This window comes from Cherax quadricarinatus, chromosome 49 (assembly GCF_038502225.1).
Source record: "Cherax quadricarinatus isolate ZL_2023a chromosome 49, ASM3850222v1, whole genome shotgun sequence".
Classification (NCBI taxonomy): Eukaryota; Metazoa; Arthropoda; class Malacostraca; order Decapoda; family Parastacidae; genus Cherax; species Cherax quadricarinatus.
In genome coordinates this window covers 10,236,875-10,255,986 of record NC_091340.1, presented here as the reverse complement: position 1 = coordinate 10,255,986, position 19,112 = coordinate 10,236,875, and the positions used below count along the sequence as shown (strand labels likewise).

At 42.7% G+C, this 19,112-nt stretch overlaps 1 protein-coding gene across 2 annotated transcripts in view; it reads left to right on the top strand.

Annotated features, from left to right (window-relative positions):
- LOC128696998 (macrophage mannose receptor 1) overlaps positions 1–19,112 on the top strand; it is a 291,694-nt gene that overhangs the window by 18,974 nt on the left and 253,608 nt on the right. For both annotated transcript variants that reach the window (XM_070095183.1, XM_070095184.1), the window contains exons 6-10: positions 11,454–11,609; positions 16,076–16,152; positions 16,486–16,595; positions 16,970–17,173; positions 17,811–17,945. In XM_070095183.1, the coding sequence (XP_069951284.1) occupies positions 11,454–11,609; positions 16,076–16,152; positions 16,486–16,595; positions 16,970–17,173; positions 17,811–17,945 (682 nt within the window). The remainder of the gene's footprint in view (positions 1–11,453; positions 11,610–16,075; positions 16,153–16,485; positions 16,596–16,969; positions 17,174–17,810; positions 17,946–19,112) is intronic.

The following is a 19,112-nucleotide window of genomic DNA, read 5'->3' as shown; positions in this document are numbered from 1 at the left end:
CTTATATAAACTTTAAAAATCCTAGAGGGATTAGTACCAAATTTGCACACGAAAATCACTCCCTATGATAATAAAAGACTCGGCAGACGATGCAACATCAGCCCAGTGAAAAGCAGGGGTGGCACTGCACGATAAGAGTTAACACAATAAGTGTCAGGGCCCCAAGACTGTTCAACTGTCTCCCAGCATACATAAGGGGGATTACCAATAGACCTCTGGCTGTTTTCAAGAAGGCTTTGGACAGGCACCTAAAGTCAGTACCTGGCCAGGCGGACTATGCTTTGTACGTTGGGTTGCATGCGGCCAACAGTAACAGCCTGGTTGATCAGGCCCTGATTCACCATGAGGCCTGGTCACAGACTGGGCCGCTGGGGCGTTTACCTCCGATATATATATATATATATATATATATATATATATATATATATATAAATATATATATATATATAAATATATATATAATATATATATATATAAATATATATATATAAATATATATATATATATAAATATATATATATATATTTATTTTATTTATTTATTTATTATAAATTTGTGCACACATACAGAGGTACAAAAAAAAAATACAAAGAGCAGCATGCCAAAGCCACTTATACTATGCATAGCATTACGGGCTGGCTTAAAATTAACTTAAGATTAACTAAGCAATGATGAAATCAATGAAAAACATTAATGTAAACTGATTACTATAAAGCACAAGTGAGTATTACAAAGACAGGTCATATGGTTGCATGCATTGTTGTAAATTCAGTAGAATGGAGTATTCTGTTAGGTAGTGTATTTAAAAAATAATAAAGTTAGATTGGGTTTTAGGTTTAACATTTATATGATATAATTGTGAGAAACATTTAAGATATACAATTTATAAGGTTCAGTTATTCAGTATTTATTTGGTTTTGGGTGAGTAAGTGATCTTTGAGAAGAGACTTGAATTTATAAACAGGTAGTGTTTCTTTTATATTTACAGGTAATGAATTCCAGATTTTAGGGCCTTTTATGTGCATTGAGTTTTTGCATAGCGTGAGATGGACACGAGGAATATCAAAGAGTGATCTGTGCCTTGTGTTATGGTCATGTGTTCTGTTGAGGTTGCCAAGGAGATGTTTGAGGGGAGGGTTAATATCAGAGTTGAGTGTTCTATGTATGTAATAGGTGCAGTAATAAGTATGGATGTTTTGTATGGTGAGTAGGTTGAGTGTATTGAATATTGGTGGAGTGTGCTGCCTGTAGTGAGAATTTGTTATCATTCTAACTGCAGCCTTTTGTTGGGTAATTAGTGGTCTGAGATGGTTACTTGTTGTTGAGCCCCATGCACAAATTCCATAGGTGAGATAGGGGTAAATAAGAGAGTGATATAGGGCCAGGAGGGCTGACTGTGGAGCATAGTACCGTATCTTCGATAGTATGCCTACAGTCTTGGAAATTTTCTTAGAAATTTGTTGTATATGTGTATGAAATTTGAGTCTATTATCAAGGTGGATTCCTAAGAATTTTCCCTCTGTTAGCTTTGTGATAGGTGATCCGTTTATCATTATGTTAAGAGGGACATCTGTAGCTCTGTTACCAAACTGAATGAAGTAGGTTTTGTCAATGTTTAGTGTAAGTTTGTTAGTACTCATCCAGGTAGATATTTTCTGTAATTCGGTATTTACAGTATTGGCTAGCGTGACTGGGCTCGGGTGGGAGAAGACGAATGTTGTGTCATCAGCAAATAGTGTGGGAGACAGTAATGGTGAAGCTGGAGGTGCTGTCCTGGGAGACAGTAATGGTGAAGCTGGAGATACTGTCCTGGGAGACAGTAATGGTGAAGCTGGAGGTGCTGTCCTGGGAGACAGAAATGGTGAAGCTGGAGATACTGTCCTGGTAGACAGTAATGGTGAAGCTGGAGATTTTGTCCAGGTAGTCGGGAATTATACGCAGGAAGGAATACATATAAATGACCTCATAGAGGACAGGAGCCATAGTAGGGAAACAAGTGTAGTCAAAGATAAGATAAAACCAATATTGCAAACCAGAAATACCGCAGGAAATAGCAAACAAGAGGACTCCAATAGCAATAGTGAGGATAAATTACCAAAAACAACTGGTGGGAGCTCCATTGTTGGTGCTAAGGAGGATAGGAATAAGACAGGGAAACATGCACCAACAGGGAATACAGTCACAGAAACCCAAGGCAAACGGAAACCAAGCCTGTGCACATACTATGCACTTGGTATCTGCTGGCATGGGAAATCTGGAAAAACAGATGGGACATGCAACTATGACCACCCTAGAAAATGTCATGCCCATATGACAACAGGAAAATGCAAACTCCCTTCCTGTAAGCTTTTTCACCCTGAAATGTGTACCTCTTCAGTACAGGAAAGACTGTGCTATAACTTAAATTGCCAGGCATACCATCTAAAGGGGACAAAAAGATACAAAACATCCAGGCCATGGGAAAACCTGGGTAGCCACAGCCACTCAAGAGGGAGAGGTTTTTTAGTGCCAGGAAGGAAAAAAAACTGGCAGGAAATGGCAGAAATCGTACACCAAATCCAGTCATTCCTGGAGTGGAACCACAGTCGATGGCCTCCACTCCAAACCAACAGATACAGATACTAATGCCGGAAAAAAAATCCCCCCCCAGTACCAACAATACCACCAGTCCGATAACATTCTTCTTTGCAAATATACAGGGTCTAAAGCCAGCAATAAACAACAAAATACCTTTCATCCGTGGACTGCTTGCAGAGGCAAAGGCAATGTTCGCGGCTTTCACTGAGACCCACATAAAGGATCACTTGGACAACGAAATATGGATCCCAGGTTACAACCTATACAGATGTGACAGAGTGAACAGGCAAAAGGGGGGGGTTGGCCTGTACATTGCAGAGTCACTTGTTTGCACAGAACTGCTTAATGCCTCAAATGACGTAGTGGAAGTTTTAGCAGTAAAGGTCGAGAACCAAAACCTAGTCATTGTGGTAGTCTACAAGCCTCCGGATGCAACATCCCAGCAATTCCAGGAACAGCTGTTAAAAATTGACCACTGTCTGGAAAATCTTCCAGCTCCTGCACCCAACATCTTGCTCCTGGGGGATTTCAACTTAAGGCACCTAAAATGGAGGAATATAGCAAATAATATTGTTGCAGTAATAACACCAGGAGGCAGCTCTGATGAAAACTCACACTCACACGAGCTTTTAAATCTCTGCACAAAATTCAATTTAAACCAGCAAATAATAGAGCCTACTAGACTGGAGAATACACTAGACCTCATCTTCACTAACAATGATGATCTGATAAGAAATGTCACCATATCAAAAACAATATACTCAGATCACAACATAATTGAGGTTCAGACATGTATGCGTGGAGCCTCAGACCGACAAAATGAGACTAGTCACGAGGGAGCATTCACCAAATTCAACTTCAATAACAAAAACATAAAGTGGGACCAAGTAAACCAAGTCCTAACCGATATAAGCTGGGAAGATATACTAAGCAACACAGACCCAAACTTATGCCTAGAACAGATTAACTCGGTGGCACTCGATGTATGCACAAGGCTTATTCCTCTAAGAAAAAGGAGGAGTAGATGTAAAATAGAAAGAGACAGGCGCTCCCTTTACAGGCGACGGAAAAGAATAACAGAGCGGCTAAAAGAGGTCAATATATCAGAAATGCGCAGGGAGACACTGGTCAGAGAAATAGCAAGCATCGAACTTAAGCTAAAAGAATCCTTTAGGAGTCAGGAATCGCGGGAAGAACTAAAAGCCATAAATGAAATCGAAAGAAACCCAAAGTATTTCTTCTCCTATGCCAAATCAAAATCGAGAACAACGTCCAGTATTGGGCCCCTACTTAAACAAGATGGGTCCTACACAGATGACAGCAAGGAAATGAGTGAGCTACTCAAGTCCCAATATGACTCAGTTTTTAGCAAGCCGCTAACCAGACTGAGAGTCGAAGATCAAAATGAATTTTTTATGAGAGAGCCACAAAATTTGATTAACACAAGCCTATCCGATGTTATCCTGACGCCAAATGACTTCGAACAGGCGATAAATGACATGCCCATGCACTCTGCCCCAGGGCCAGACTCATGGAACTCTGTGTTCATCAAGAACTGCAAGAAGCCCCTATCACGAGCCTTTTCCATCCTATGGAGAGGGAGCATGGACACGGGGGTCGTCCCTCAGTTACTAAAAACAACAGACATAGCCCCACTCCACAAAGGGGGCAGTAAAGCAACAGCAAAGAACTACAGACCAATAGCACTAACATCCCATATCATAAAAATCTTTGAAAGGGTCCTAAGAAGCAAGATCACCACCCATCTAGAAACCCATCAGTTACACAACCCAGGGCAACATGGGTTTAGAACAGGTCGCTCCTGTCTGTCTCAACTACTGGATCACTACGACAAGGTCCTAAATGCACTAGAAGACAAAAAGAATGCAGATGTAATATATACAGACTTTGCAAAAGCCTTCGACAAGTGTGACCATGGCGTAATAGCGCACAAAATGCGCGCTAAAGGAATAACAGGAAAAGTTGGTCGATGGATCTATAATTTCCTCACTAACAGAACACAGAGAGTAGTCGTCAACAGAGTAAAGTCCGAGGCAGCTACGGTGAAAAGCTCTGTTCCACAAGGCACAGTACTAGCTCCCATCTTGTTCCTCATCCTCATATCCGACATAGACAAGGATGTCAGCCACAGCACCGTGTCTTCCTTTGCAGATGACACCCGAATCTGCATGACAGTGTCTTCCATTGCAGACACTGCAAGGCTCCAGGCGGACATCAACCAAATCTTTCAGTGGGCTGCAGAAAACAATATGAAGTTCAACGATGAGAAATTTCAATTACTCAGATATGGTAAACATGAGGAAATTAAATCTTCATCAGAGTACAAAACAAATTCTGGCCACAAAATAGAGCGAAACACCAACGTCAAAGACCTGGGAGTGATTATGTCGGAGGATCTCACCTTCAAGGACCATAACATTGTATCAATCGCATCTGCTAGAAAAATGACAGGATGGATAATGAGAACCTTCAAAACTAGGGAGGCCAAGCCCATGATGACACTCTTCAGGTCACTTGTTCTATCTAGGCTGGAATATTGCTGCACTCTAACAGCACCTTTCAAGGCAGGTGAAATTGCCGACCTAGAAAATGTACAGAGAACTTTCACGGCGCGCATAACGGAGATAAAACACCTCAATTACTGGGAGCGCTTGAGGTTTCTAAACCTGTATTCCCTGGAACGCAGGAGGGAGAGATACATGATTATATACACCTGGAAAATCCTAGAGGGACTAGTACCGAACTTGCACACGAAAATCACTCACTACGAAAGCAAAAGACTTGGCAGACGATGCACCATCCCCCCAATGAAAAGCAGGGGTGTCACTAGCACGTTAAGAGACCATACAATAAGTGTCAGGGGACCGAGACTGTTCAACTGCCTCCCAGCACACATAAGGGGGATTACCAACAGACCCCTGGCAGTCTTCAAGCTGGCACTGGACAAGCACCTAAAGGCAGTTCCTGATCAGCCGGGCTGTGGCTCGTACGTTGGTTTGCGTGCAGCCAGCAGCAACAGCCTGGTTGATCAGGCGCTGATCCACCAGGAGGCCTGGTCACAGACCGGGCCGCGGGGGCGTTGACCCCCGAAACTCTCTCCAGGTAAACTCCAGGTGAGAAGCATTTGGTAGGTCATTTATGTATAGGAGAAAGAGAAGAGGGCCAAGGACACTTCCCTGTGGGACACCAACTGTAATTGGTTGTGCAGAAGAGTTTGCCCCATTTGCGTACACATATTGGCTTCTGTTGCTGAGGTATGACTTGAGGTAGTTGAGGGAGTGCCCTCTTATACCATAGTGTGACAATTTTACGTGGAGCAAGTCATGGTCAACTGTATCAAAAGCTTTACGTAAGTCAATGAAGATCCCCAGTGGGACTTCTTTTTTCTCTATTGCAGTGTATATATATATATATATATATATGTTTGTGTGTGTGTGTGTGTGTGTCTACACACCTATTTGTGGTTGCAGGGGTCATGTCACAGCTCGTGACCCCGCCTGTGTGTGTGTGTGTGTGTGTGTGTGTGTGTGTGTGTGTGTGTGTGTGTATTCACCTAATTGTGGTTGCAGGGGTTGAGTTATCCTGACGCCAAATGACTTCGAACAGGCGATAAATGACATGCCCATGCACTCTGCCCCAGGGCCAGACTCATGGAACTCTGTGTTCATCAAGAACTGCAAGAAGCCCCTATCACGAGCCTTTTCCATCCTATGGAGAGGGAGCATGGACACGGGGGTCGTCCCTCAGTTACTAAAAACAACAGACATAGCCCCACTCCACAAAGGGGGCAGTAAAGCAACAGCAAAGAACTACAGACCAATAGCACTAACATCCCATATCATAAAAATACCACCAGTCCGATAACATTCTTCTTTGCAAATATACAGGGTCTAAAGCCAGCAACAAACAACAAAATACCTTTCATCCGTGGACTGCTTGCAGAGGCAAAGGCAATGTTCGCGGCTTTCACTGAGACCCACATAAAGGATCACTTGGACAACGAAATATGGATCCCAGGTTACAACCTATACAGATGTGACAGAGTGAACAGGCAAAAGGGGGGGGTTGGCCTGTACATTGCAGAGTCACTTGTTTGCACAGAACTGCTAAATGCCTCAAATGATGTAGTGGAAGTTTTAGCAGTAAAGGTCGAGAACCAAAACCTAGTCATTGTGATAGTCTACAAGCCTCCGGATGCAACATCCCAGCAATTCCAGGAACAGCTGTTAAAAATTGACCACTGTCTGGAAAACCTTCCAGCTCCTGCACCCAACATCTTGCTCCTGGGGGATTTCAACTTAAGGCACCTAAAATGGAGGAATATAGCAAATAATATTGTTGCAGTAATAACACCAGGAGGCAGCTCTGATGAAAACTCACACTCACGCGAGCTTTTAAATCTCTGCACAAAATTCAATTTAAACCAGCAAATAATAGAGCCTACTAGACTGGAGAATACACTAGACCTCATCTTCACTAACAATGATGATCTGATAAGAAATATCACCATATCAAAAACAATATACTCAGATCACAACATAATTGAGGTTCAGTCATGTATGCGCGGAGCCCCAGACCGACATAATGAGATTAGTCACGAGGGAGCATTCACCAAATTCAACTTCAATAACAAAAACATAAAGTGGGACCAAGTAAACCAAGTCCTAACCGATATAAGCTGGGAAGATATACTAAGCAACACAGACCCCAACTTATGCCTAGAACAGATTAACTCGGTAGCACTCGATGTATGCACAAGGCTTATTCCTCTAAGAAAAAGGAGGAGTAAATGTAAAACAGAAAGAGACAGGCGCTCCCTTTACAGGCGACGGAAAAGAATAACAGAGCGGCTAAAAGAGGTCAATATATCTGAAATGCGTAGGGAGACACTGGTCAGAGAAATAGCAAGCATCGAACTTAAGCTAAAAGAATCCTTTAGGAGTCAGGAATCGCGGGAAGAACTAAAAGCCATAAATGAAATCGAAAGAAACCCAAAGTATTTCTTCTCCTATGCCAAATCAAAATCGAGAACAACGTCCAGTATTGGGCCCCTACTTAAACAAGATGGGTCCTACACAGATGACAACAAGGAAATGAGTGAGCTACTCAAGTCCCAATATGACTCAGTTTTTAGCAAGCCGCTAACCAGACTGAGAGTCGAAGATCAAAATGAATTTTTTTATGAGAGAGCCACAAAATTTGATTAACACAAGCCTATCCGATGTTATCCTGACGCCAAATGACTTCGAACAGGCGATAAATGACATGCCCATGCACTCTGCCCCAGGGCCAGACTCATGGAACTCTGTGTTCATCAAGAACTGCAAGAAGCCCCTATCACGAGCCTTTTCCATCCTATGGAGAGGGAGCATGGACACGGGGGTCGTCCCACAGTTACTAAAAACAACAGACATAGCCCCACTCCACAAAGGGGGCAGTAAAGCAACAGCAAAGAACTACAGACCAATAGCACTAACATCCCATATCATAAAAATCTTTGAAAGGGTCCTAAGAAGCAAGATCACCACGCATCTAGAAACCCATCAGTTACACAACCCAGGGCAACATGGGTTTAGAACAGGTCGCTCCTGTCTGTCTCAACTATTGGACCACTACGACAAGGTCCTAAATGCACTAGAAGACAAAAAGAATGCAGATGTAATATATACAGACTTTGCAAAAGCCTTCGACAAGTGTGACCATGGCGTAATAGCGCACAAAATGCGTGCTAAAGGAATAACAGGAAAAGTCGGTCGATGGATCTATAATTTCCTCACTAACAGAACACAGAGAGTAGTCGTCAACAGAGTAAAGTCCGAGGCAGCTACGGTGAAAAGCTCTGTTCCACAAGGCACAGTACTCGCTCCCATCTTGTTCCTCATCCTTATATCCGACATAGACAAGGATGTCAGCCACAGCACCGTGTCTTCCTTTGCAGATGACACCCGAATCTGCATGACAGTGTCTTCCATTGCAGACACTGCAAAGCTCCAGGCAGACATCAACCAAATCTTTCAGTGGGCTGCAGAAAACAATATGAAGTTCAACGATGAGAAATTTCAATTACTCAGATATGGTAAACATGAGGAAATTAAATCTTCATCAGAGTACAAAACAAATTCTGGCCACAAAATAGAGCGAAACACCAACGTCAAAGACCTGGGAGTGATCATGTCGGAGGATCTCACCTTCAAGGACCATAACATTGTATCAATCGCATCTGCTAGAAAAATGACAGGATGGATAATGAGAACCTTCAAAACTAGGGAGGCCAAGCCCATGATGACACTCTTCAGGTCACTTGTTCTATCTAGGCTGGAATATTGCTGCACACTAACAGCACCTTTCAAGGCAGGTGAAATTGCCGACCTAGAAAATGTACAGAGAACTTTCACGGAGCGCATAACGGAGATAAAACACCTCAATTATTGGGAGCGCTTGAGGTTCCTAAACCTGTATTCCCTGGAATGCAGGAGGGAGAGATACATGATTATATACACCTGGAAAATCCTAGAGGGACTAGTACCGAACTTGCACACGAAAATCACCCACTACGAAAGCAAAAGACTTGGCAGACGATGCACCATCCCCCCAATGAAAAGCAGGGGTGTCACTAGCACGTTAAGAGACCATACAATAAGTGTCAGGGGCCCGAGACTGTTCAACTGCCTCCCAGCACACATAAGGGGGATTACCAACAGACCCCTGGCAGTCTTCAAGCTGGCACTGGACAAGCACCTAAAGTCAGTTCCGGATCAGCCGGGCTGTGGCTCGTATGTTGGTTTGCGTGCAGCCAGCAGCAACAGCCTGGTTGATCCGGCTCTGATCCACCAGGAGGCCTGGTCTCAGACCGGGCCGCGGGGGCGTTGACCCCCGAAACTCTCTCCAGGTAAACTCCAGGTAAGAAGCAAGATCACCACCCATCTAGAAACCCATCAGTTACACAACCCAGGGCAACATGGGTTTAGAACAGGTCGCTCCTGTCTGTCTCAACTATTGGATCACTACGACAAGGTCCTAAATGCACTAGAAGACAAAAAGAATGCAGATGTAATATATACAGACTTTGCAAAAGCCTTCGACAAATGTGACCATGGCGTAATAGCGCACAAAATGCGCGCTAAAGGAATAACAGGAAAAGTCGGTCGATGGATCTATAATTTCCTCACTAACAGAACACAGAGAGTAGTCGTCAACAGAGTAAAGTCCGAGGCAGCTACGGCGAAAAGCTCTGTTCCACAAGGCACAGTACTAGCTCCCATCTTGTTCCTCATCCTCATATCCGACATAGACAAGGATGTCAGCCACAGCACCGTGTCTTCCTTTGCAGATGACACCCGAATCTGCATGACAGTGTCTTCCATTGCAGACACTGCAAGGCTCCAGGCGGACATCAACCAAATCTTTCAGTGGGCTGCAGAAAACAATATGAAGTTCAACGATGAGAAATTTCAATTACTCAGATATGGTAAACATGAGGAAATTAAATCTTCATCAGAGTACAAAACAAATTCTGGCCACAAAATAGAGCGAAACACCAACGTCAAAGACCTGGGAGTGATTATGTCGGAGGATCTCACCTTCAAGGACCATAACATTGTATCAATCGCATCTGCTAGAAAAATATCAGGATGGATAATGAGAACCTTCAAAACTAGGGAGGCCAAGCCCATGATGACACTCTTCAGGTCACTTGTTCTATCTAGGCTGGAATATTGCTGCACTCTAACAGCACCTTTCAAGGCAGGTGAAATTGCCGACCTAGAAAATGTACAGAGAACTTTCACGGCGCGCATAACGGAGATAAAACACCTCAATTACTGGGAGCGCTTGAGGTTTCTAAACCTGTATTCCCTGGAACGCAGGAGGGAGAGATACATGATTATATACACCTGGAAAATCCTAGAGGGACTAGTACCGAACTTGCACACGAAAATCACTCACTACGAAAGCAAAAGACTTGGCAGACGATGCACCATCCCCCCAATGAAAAGCAGGGGTGTCACTAGCACGTTAAGAGACCATACAATAAGTGTCAGGGGACCGAGACTGTTCAACTGCCTCCCAGCACACATAAGGGGGATTACCAACAGACCCCTGGCAGTCTTCAAGCTGGCACTGGACAAGCACCTAAAGGCAGTTCCTGATCAGCCGGGCTGTGGCTCGTACGTTGGTTTGCGTGCAGCCAGCAGCAACAGCCTGGTTGATCAGGCGCTGATCCACCAGGAGGCCTGGTCACAGACCGGGCCGCGGGGGCGTTGACCCCCGAAACTCTCTCCAGGTAAACTCCAGGTCCAGGTAATAGCTCCTACCCCCCGCCCTTCACTGGTAGCTACTGTGTGTAAATCCAAAACTTAGGAATCAGTTACACAGCACAAACCTTCAAACATTATCGCATTGTTTTATTCATAAGCATAAACAGAATCTCAATAAGAAATGAGTAAATCAAAAGAAGAGAGATGGCCAGTTAAGCATGATATATTAATATTAGTTGAAACAAAATTTGTGCTTACAGTAATGCATTTATTATTATTATTATTATAATCAAGGGGGAAGCGCTAAACCCGGAGGATTATACAGCGCCTGGGGGGGGGGGATGTGGAAGGCATTCAGGCTTAATTCGGGGAACTGGAGCACAGATCCAATTCCCTAAATCAAGAGCCCCTCACCAACATCAAGGAACCTTCCTTGAGGGGTACAGTAATGCAGTATTTTCAGAGAAATGTTTTATATATACGAGAAATAACAGTGAATCCGAAACATTTTAATAATAATAATAATTAATAATAATAATAATGAAACGTGCGTCTCTATCTTCTGATACATCAGTCACTGATTATATTACTATTATTCAGAAATCCGAGGTTAAGAACTCTTGGTATGATAGTCTGGTGAACTGTGAGATAGAGGGAGGTTCACTTCTCACTATCGAGACCAACATTGAGCAGCAGATGGCCATAGATCTCGCTCTCGACGCCCGGGATAATGTTTGGATTGGACTCAACGAGCAGGTGAGCACTTTAGAGCGATTAATTCGTTGTAACTTACTTATTTATAACTAAATATTTGTGAATGCCCATTTGTGATTACCTGTTTGTAGCTAAATAAGCTGATATAAACTCTACGGGTCACGTCTTCAGTATTTTAACCAGTGGTAAAGTATGGAAATTTATTTAGATAAACAACATTAAAAACAATTGATGGTATTTGGGGTACTTATCTTTAAGCCGACAGCCTGAAACCTCTAGCAGCCATAACCTAGGCTATCTTCTGTCTCACGGGGCTGTAATAGAGCGGGATAACCATAATTAACACCCCCTCCTGACATATATGTGTTCCACTGTGGCAGATATTATCTGGGGAGATCACGTATATCTCTTACCTGGGTTGGGCGGAACTCCCTCCCCATTACGGCATCATTGTAGTTAGTCCTATTTCTCTAACACCTGATCGTCCACTGCAGTGTTTGCCGGCTGATGTGCTTTGATAAATATTATTATAATCATGGGGGAGTGCTAAACCCACAGGGATTATACAGTGCCTGTGTGGGGGTGAAAGGTATTCAGTTTAATTAAGGAAACTGGAGCACAGATCCAGCTCCCTACATCAAGAGCCCTTCAACCAGTATCAAGGTACCTCCCTCCAGGGGCTTTTGGTAATAAAATATACCTGTCTTACATGTAGTGGGAGCCACTGACGGTACCACGTCATTGATGCCTGTATTGATGGCTTGATTACAGACATGACGTTTATGCTCCGTTGACTCACAAGGTCGTCTTCACTTCCTTTGTCACTTTAACAACGTTGAACGTTATTTAGGAATATACACCATCCTCTCAAACCATACCACGGGAAGGGATAGAACCCGCGGTCAGAGAGTCATAAAACTCCAGACCAACACAATCGTGTCATTACGATTTCATGAGTCATTATCCTCATGTCGATTTGCTTAATGTCACCTGAATTCTCCATCACTTGGCCACAAGTTTTAACTCGTGAATGCTAATATGTCCGTGGATAATGTACACAGTAGGAAGATATCTGCCCCGTGGCCTGGTGGATAAGGCTCTCGCTTCACACAGCAAGGGTCTGGATTCGATTCCCGGCTAGGGTAGAAACATTGGGCGTGTTTCTTTACACCGGTTGTCTGTGCCCCCCATCAGTAAAACGGTTCCGAGTGTTAGTCGACTGGTGTGGGTCGCATCCTGGGACAAAACTCACCTAATGTGCGGGAAATGTTCTGCATAACAAGCGGCTTTTTATATAGTAGTATGTCATAAATAACAAAAAGGCACAATACCGTGACTGGAACAATACACAAATAACCCGCACTACTACTACTACTACTACTACTACTACCACCTCCTGCCTATATATACCCAGCCTGCTCTCCTTTTCATCTATTCTTCGACCTGTCCCCACTTGCCCCTCGCCCCTCGTGGGTCCTTACCTGTGAGTCCTATGTATGTATGTTTTTGTTAGTGTGACTTTGTAAAGGGTCCAAGTCGCACCGAAACGTCGTCGTAAGCTCTTCTCTTCTATGTGCGGGTTATTTGTGTAGTAGTATGTCACTGATGTCAGCTATGGTCTGTATACCTTGTACATGTGCTTGTAGAAATAAAGTTATTTACTGGTGACACTATGCATTGAAGAGTTACATATTTGTGCGTCTCAACACTATCTCTTCCTCAGTTATCCCTGGAGATTGTCAGAGCTTGACTTGAGTTACACAGTGTACACAAATGTGGTCAAGTTTAAATGCAGTGTGGCTTTGTCGTCGTCACTCGTGGTTACATTGTTAATGCTCGTCGAATTCTAAGCTTTTGGTTGGGCAAGGTTAGGAAACAGGACAAGTGTTTCCTGACACGGGTCTTAGCTATATGATAACCCGTAGCTGGAGCTTTTCGTCACCTGACCGAGGCCTTTCGCTGGCTTACCTGTCCACCCCTTTAAAAATTAAGGTTATAATTATAACCATTTTATATGAGAATGAAAGCTTTGGGTGCTCCGGCTCGTCTTATATAATAAATTTTCTGCTGACAAATATCTGGGTCAAAGAATGTGAATCCGTTGACTCAGAGGTGTTGATTACTAAGTTAATGATACTAGCTATGTCATTAGGCTAGAGGCTTATTAGGAACTCATTAGGCTAGAGGTTTATTAGGAACTCATTTAAAAGATCATAGGAATAGAAAGTGTTTCGGGCAAACTTGTGAAATATATCGTGGGTTCTGCTTGGCAGGGGAGGAGAGTCGGCCTCTACAAGCAGACTTGTGTGTACATCTTATCTACACTCAATTTAGATCCATTTTAATCGTAATCTAATTTTGCCTGGTTTGGACCACATTGTAAGATACAGCTGTTGACTCACAAAATCGTAATGACACGATTGCACACAAACGATACCATGGGTGGGGTTAGAACCCGCGACTCTCTGATCACGGGTTCTAATCCCACCCGTGGTATGGTTTATACAGCTGTTTCTTCGATGTACAATATACGATCCCCCTTCATCTCTGCTAATGGAAAGATGTAAGGGCCATGACCCTTTGGTCCTGCTCCTGCATCTTGCCAGTGTGGGAATGAAGAAAGGGGGTCATAGTCCCCTGTTGGAGGTAAACTTCTCCACATAAAGTGTTGAAGGTAAGACTCTTTTGCTGCTGCTGATGTTCTTTTTTTAATGCTGATGCTTTTTCTTATAAGCATCACACTGCTGCATCCTCTGGTGCTTTTTTTTTTGTGTTATTGTATAGATGTGTGCTTGTAAATGTTTGACTATGTGTGTGTGTGTGTGTGTGTGTGTGTGTGTGTGTGTGTGTGTGTGTGTGTGTGTGTGTGTGTGTGTGTGTGTGTGTGTGTGTGTGTGTGTGTACTCACCTATTTGTACTCACCTATTTGTGGTTGCAGGGGTCGATTCATAGCTCCTGGCCCCGCCTCTTTGCTGATTGCTACTAGGTCTTCTCTCTCCCTGCCCCATGAGCTTTATCATACCTCGCCTTAAAACTATGTATGGTTCCCGCCTCCACTACGTCACTTTCTAGGCTATTCCACGACCTGACTACTCTATGACTGAAGAAATACTTCCTAACATCCCTTTGATTCATCTGAGTCTTCAACTTCCAATTGTGACCTCTTGTGTCTGTGTCCCTTCTCTGGAACATCCCGTCTTTGTCCACCTTGTCTATTCCGCGCAGTATTTTATATGTAGTTATCATGTCTCCCCTGACCCTCCTGTCCTCCAGTGTCATCAGGCCGATTTCCCTCAACCTTTCTTCATAGGACAATCCCCGTAGCTCTGGGACTAGTCTTGTTGCAAACCTTTGCACTTTCTCTAATTTCTTTACGTGCTTGACTAGGTGTGGATTCCAAACTGGTGCTGCATACTCCAGTATGGGCCTGACGTAAATGGTATACAGAGTCTTGAACGAATCCTTACTGAGGTATCGGAACGCTATCCGTAAGTTTGCCAGGCGCCCGTATGCTGCAGCAGTTATCTGATTGATGTGCGCCTCAGGAGATATGCTCGGTGTTATACTCACCCCCAGATCTTTTTCCTTGAGTGAGGTTTGCAGTCTTTGGCCATCTAAACTATATTGTGTCTGCGGTCTTCTTTGCCCTTCCCCAGTCTTCATGAATTTGCATTTGGCAGGGTTAAACTCAAGGAGCCAGTTGCTACCATGACTCGTTGTTGCCTCCCTGTCAGGTATTCTCTGATCCATTGCAGTGCCTTTCCTGTTGTGTGTGCCTGATCCTCTAGCTTTTGTGTGTGTGTGTGCGTGCGTGCATGCACGACGAGGACTCAGTATGATGGCATATTAACTGATTATTAGTGTAGTCCTACAAACAGCATGTTGACTATAAGCTCCAGTTCTCAGTGTAGGACTGCAGTCAAGATTCTGTTACCAATGATCTGTTATTTTACTAGACTGCTCCATCTTTTTTTTTTCTTATTGCTGGGAATACATAAATAACCCTCATATAGGAGAATTACTGACGGCATTTCGGTATGACTTGGACCATTAACTAATGGTCGAGTTTTCTTTCTGGGCATCAGGTATGGTTTCTGAAAGAAATGTTCATGCAAATTCAACTTGACCATTAACTACTGGTCCAAGTCTGACCGAAACGTCGTCCAAAGTTTCATTCTCCTATGTGCGGATTATTTGTGAATTGTTCCAATCACTGTATTGTGACTTTGTATTCTTTATTGCTGGGAAAATATCACATTTATAAATGTGCTACAAATACATGAAACAAAGTGTGTGTGTGCAGACATCAGGAGAGAAGAAATCTCTAGACTGCCACGTATCCTGACAGAGAAGAGTGTAGAACTTTATCTTTTTTTTTCCTTATCAGACAAGCTGTTGGAGACTTATGTACAGCCTTCCTACTTAACGTATACCTGGAGAGAGTACCGGGGGTCAACGCCCCCGCGAGCCGGTCTAAAGCTAAACGCTAAAAAAAAAAATTGTTTCAGGGTCATGCTGGACAGTTCACTTGGGTTGACGGTGAGGAGAGTAACTACACTCACTGGAAGGAAGGTCAGCCTGATCTGTGAGTATTATTATTATAATTAAATTCATGGGTAAGGTCAAACAGGTCATAGAGGCCATACAGCGTTTGGGGAAATGAGAGAATAAAACGGGAAAGGGAAGAGAAGCTTCTGTTCTGGGTCAAGATGCCTTCACTGTCATCAAACATGTAAATAGTTCATCACCATAGTAACTTGTTTAGCAATCAAAACTTTGCAGTCCAGTCCCTGGAGCCATTATGTGCCTCTGTAATCTTTTAACTACCGCCCACAGGATGATTATGGGGTGCATAATGAAGATACTAAAGTAACTAAACTGTTACTACTGCTTTGTATAACGGTTTTCTTGGTGACAGATCCTACAACGGGTTTGGCGCTGCTGTGGTGGATAAGTCAGATGATGATGGTCACTGGGTGGTAGAGAAAGTCACCGACCAGTACCACTACATCTGTAAGAAAGTCCAAGGTAAGGAAAGCATTAACCTGCCCAAAACACGACCCATAAGAATGGCAAGTAATACACTGGACAAAGTGGCTAGCTACTCACAGTGGGGGGACTTTAGTGATGTATTTTATTTGTACAGTGTTTCACTCAGTTTTGGACTTTCTAAAAGTATTTTGAAGAGCCTAGTGTTGGAAGAAACGTATGAATGTTTATTGCATTCGTGCCGTTTCCACTAAGCTGCAGAATATGTTTTTACTGGAACAACGCTTCGTTCTATGTAGAACTTTATCAAGGCCTTGAGAAAGAGGTAGATGGGGGGGGAGGCTTGTTTTACTAAACCTTCACTGTTCTTGCTTGTAAAAATACGACATTAACACAGCATAATTACGGTGCAGGATCATGTCTCCCGGGGTGGGAGGTGTTCGAGGATTCCTGCTACTATTTCAACACGGAAGAGGTGGACTCCTTGGTGTGGGAGGACGCCAAGGGCATCTGTGAGAGCGTCGGTGCCTCCCTGGTAGTCTTAGACACTGTGGCAGAAGACGCCTTCTTCTACGACCATATCCCAGAGAACGACCAGCTCTGGCTCGGTCTTTACAGTAAGTCTTAGCTTCCATCTTACGTATAATATTCATTATACGTTAATAGCTGGTTTAGAAAGACACGTAAGCAAACACTATAACGCAACACTGGAAACTACAAAATTTCAAAAACATTGGCATACATGATACTTAAGCAGCACCAATCCAACAACACAGGAGTCACGTGATTTCATCGTCTACCCATCCTCATCATAGGCAGAGGTTGTTTTTGATAAGGACCTGCCTCGTATGGGCCAGTAGGCCTTCTACAGTGTTCCTCCATTCTTATGTTCTTATGACATTCCTCAGGTTACGTGCGTCACATCTCACTCTCCGCCTATATATATAATGTCTTTCTACCTCTGTATGTTAGAAGTGATCAAGGTCCCAGGACCGAAACGTTTTCTAATAAATATGTTATAGTGTTTGCTTACGTGTCTTTCTAAACCAACTTGTCGGTATTTATTACCAAGGTTTATACCACGTTAATAGCTAAATTAACTTTGGCAAGATAAATATTACAAATATATTCGTATGTCTTAGTCATCAAAGCAAAAAAATAAAATGAACCAAAGTCAACTAACAGGGAAAATATGTTAGTTAATATTTGTGAGTTTTTAGATTTATTGTGTTAATGTGACGTGTGATGCTTCAGGCAAGCCTCAGGATAACCTCTACTGGACGGATGGAACTGTAATGTCTAGCAAAAACTTCAGTTACATGACCACGAAAGACATGAATGATGCTATCCAAGCGGATGAACAACAGTGTGTCTTCTTCCAGATTGGTGGTAAGATACTACAGATATACGTGTATATATATTATATATATATATATATATATATATATATATATATATATATATATATATATATATATATATATATATATATATATATATATATATATATATATATATATATATATATATCTTTTAGGAGTGAAGAAGAGCAGAATGTAAGTGTGGTGGAGGTACGTGAGGCATTACGTAGAATGAAAGGGGGTAAAGCAGCTGGAACTGATGGGATCATGACAGAAATGTTAAAAGCATGGGGGGATATAGTGTTGGAGTGGTTGGTACTTTTGTTTAATAAATGTATGAAAGAAGGGAAGGTACCTAGGGATTGGCGGAGAGCATGTATAGTCCCTTTATATAAAGGGAAAGGGGACAAAAGAGATTGTAAAAATTATAGAGGAATAAGTTTACTGAGTATACCAGGAAAAGTATACGGTAGGGTTATAATTGAAAGAATTAGAGGTAAGACAGAATGTAGGATTGCGGATGAGCAGGGAGGCTTCAGAGTGGGTAGGGGATGTGTAGATCAAGTGTTTACATTTAAGCATATATGTGAACAGTATTTAGATAAAGGTAGGGAAGTTTTTATTGCATTTATGGATTTAGAAAAGGCATATGATAGAGTGGATAGAGGAGCAATGTGGCAGATGTTGCAAGTATATGGAATAGGTGGTAAGTTACTAAATGCTGTAAAGAGCTTTTATGAGGATAGTGAGGCTCAGGTTAGGGTGTGTAGAAGAGAGGGAGAATACTTCCCGGTAAAAGTAGATCTTAGACAGGGATGTGTAATGTCACCATGGTTGTTTAATATATTTATAGATGGGGTTGTAAAAGAAGTAAATGCTAGGGTGTTTGGGAGAGGGGTGGGATTAAATTATGGGGAATCAAATTCAAAATGGGAATTGACACAGTTACTTTTTGCTGATGATACTGTTCTTATGGGAGATTCTAAAGAAAAATTGCAAAGGTTAGTGGATGAGTTTGAGAATGTGTGTAAAGGTAGAAAGTTGAAAGTGAACATAGAAAAGAGTAAGGTGGTGAGGGTATCAAATGATTTAGATAAAGAAAAGTTGGATATCAAATTGGGAAGGAGGAGTATGGAAGAAGTGAATGTTTTCAGATACTTGGGAGTTGACGTGTCGGCGGATGGATTTATGAAGG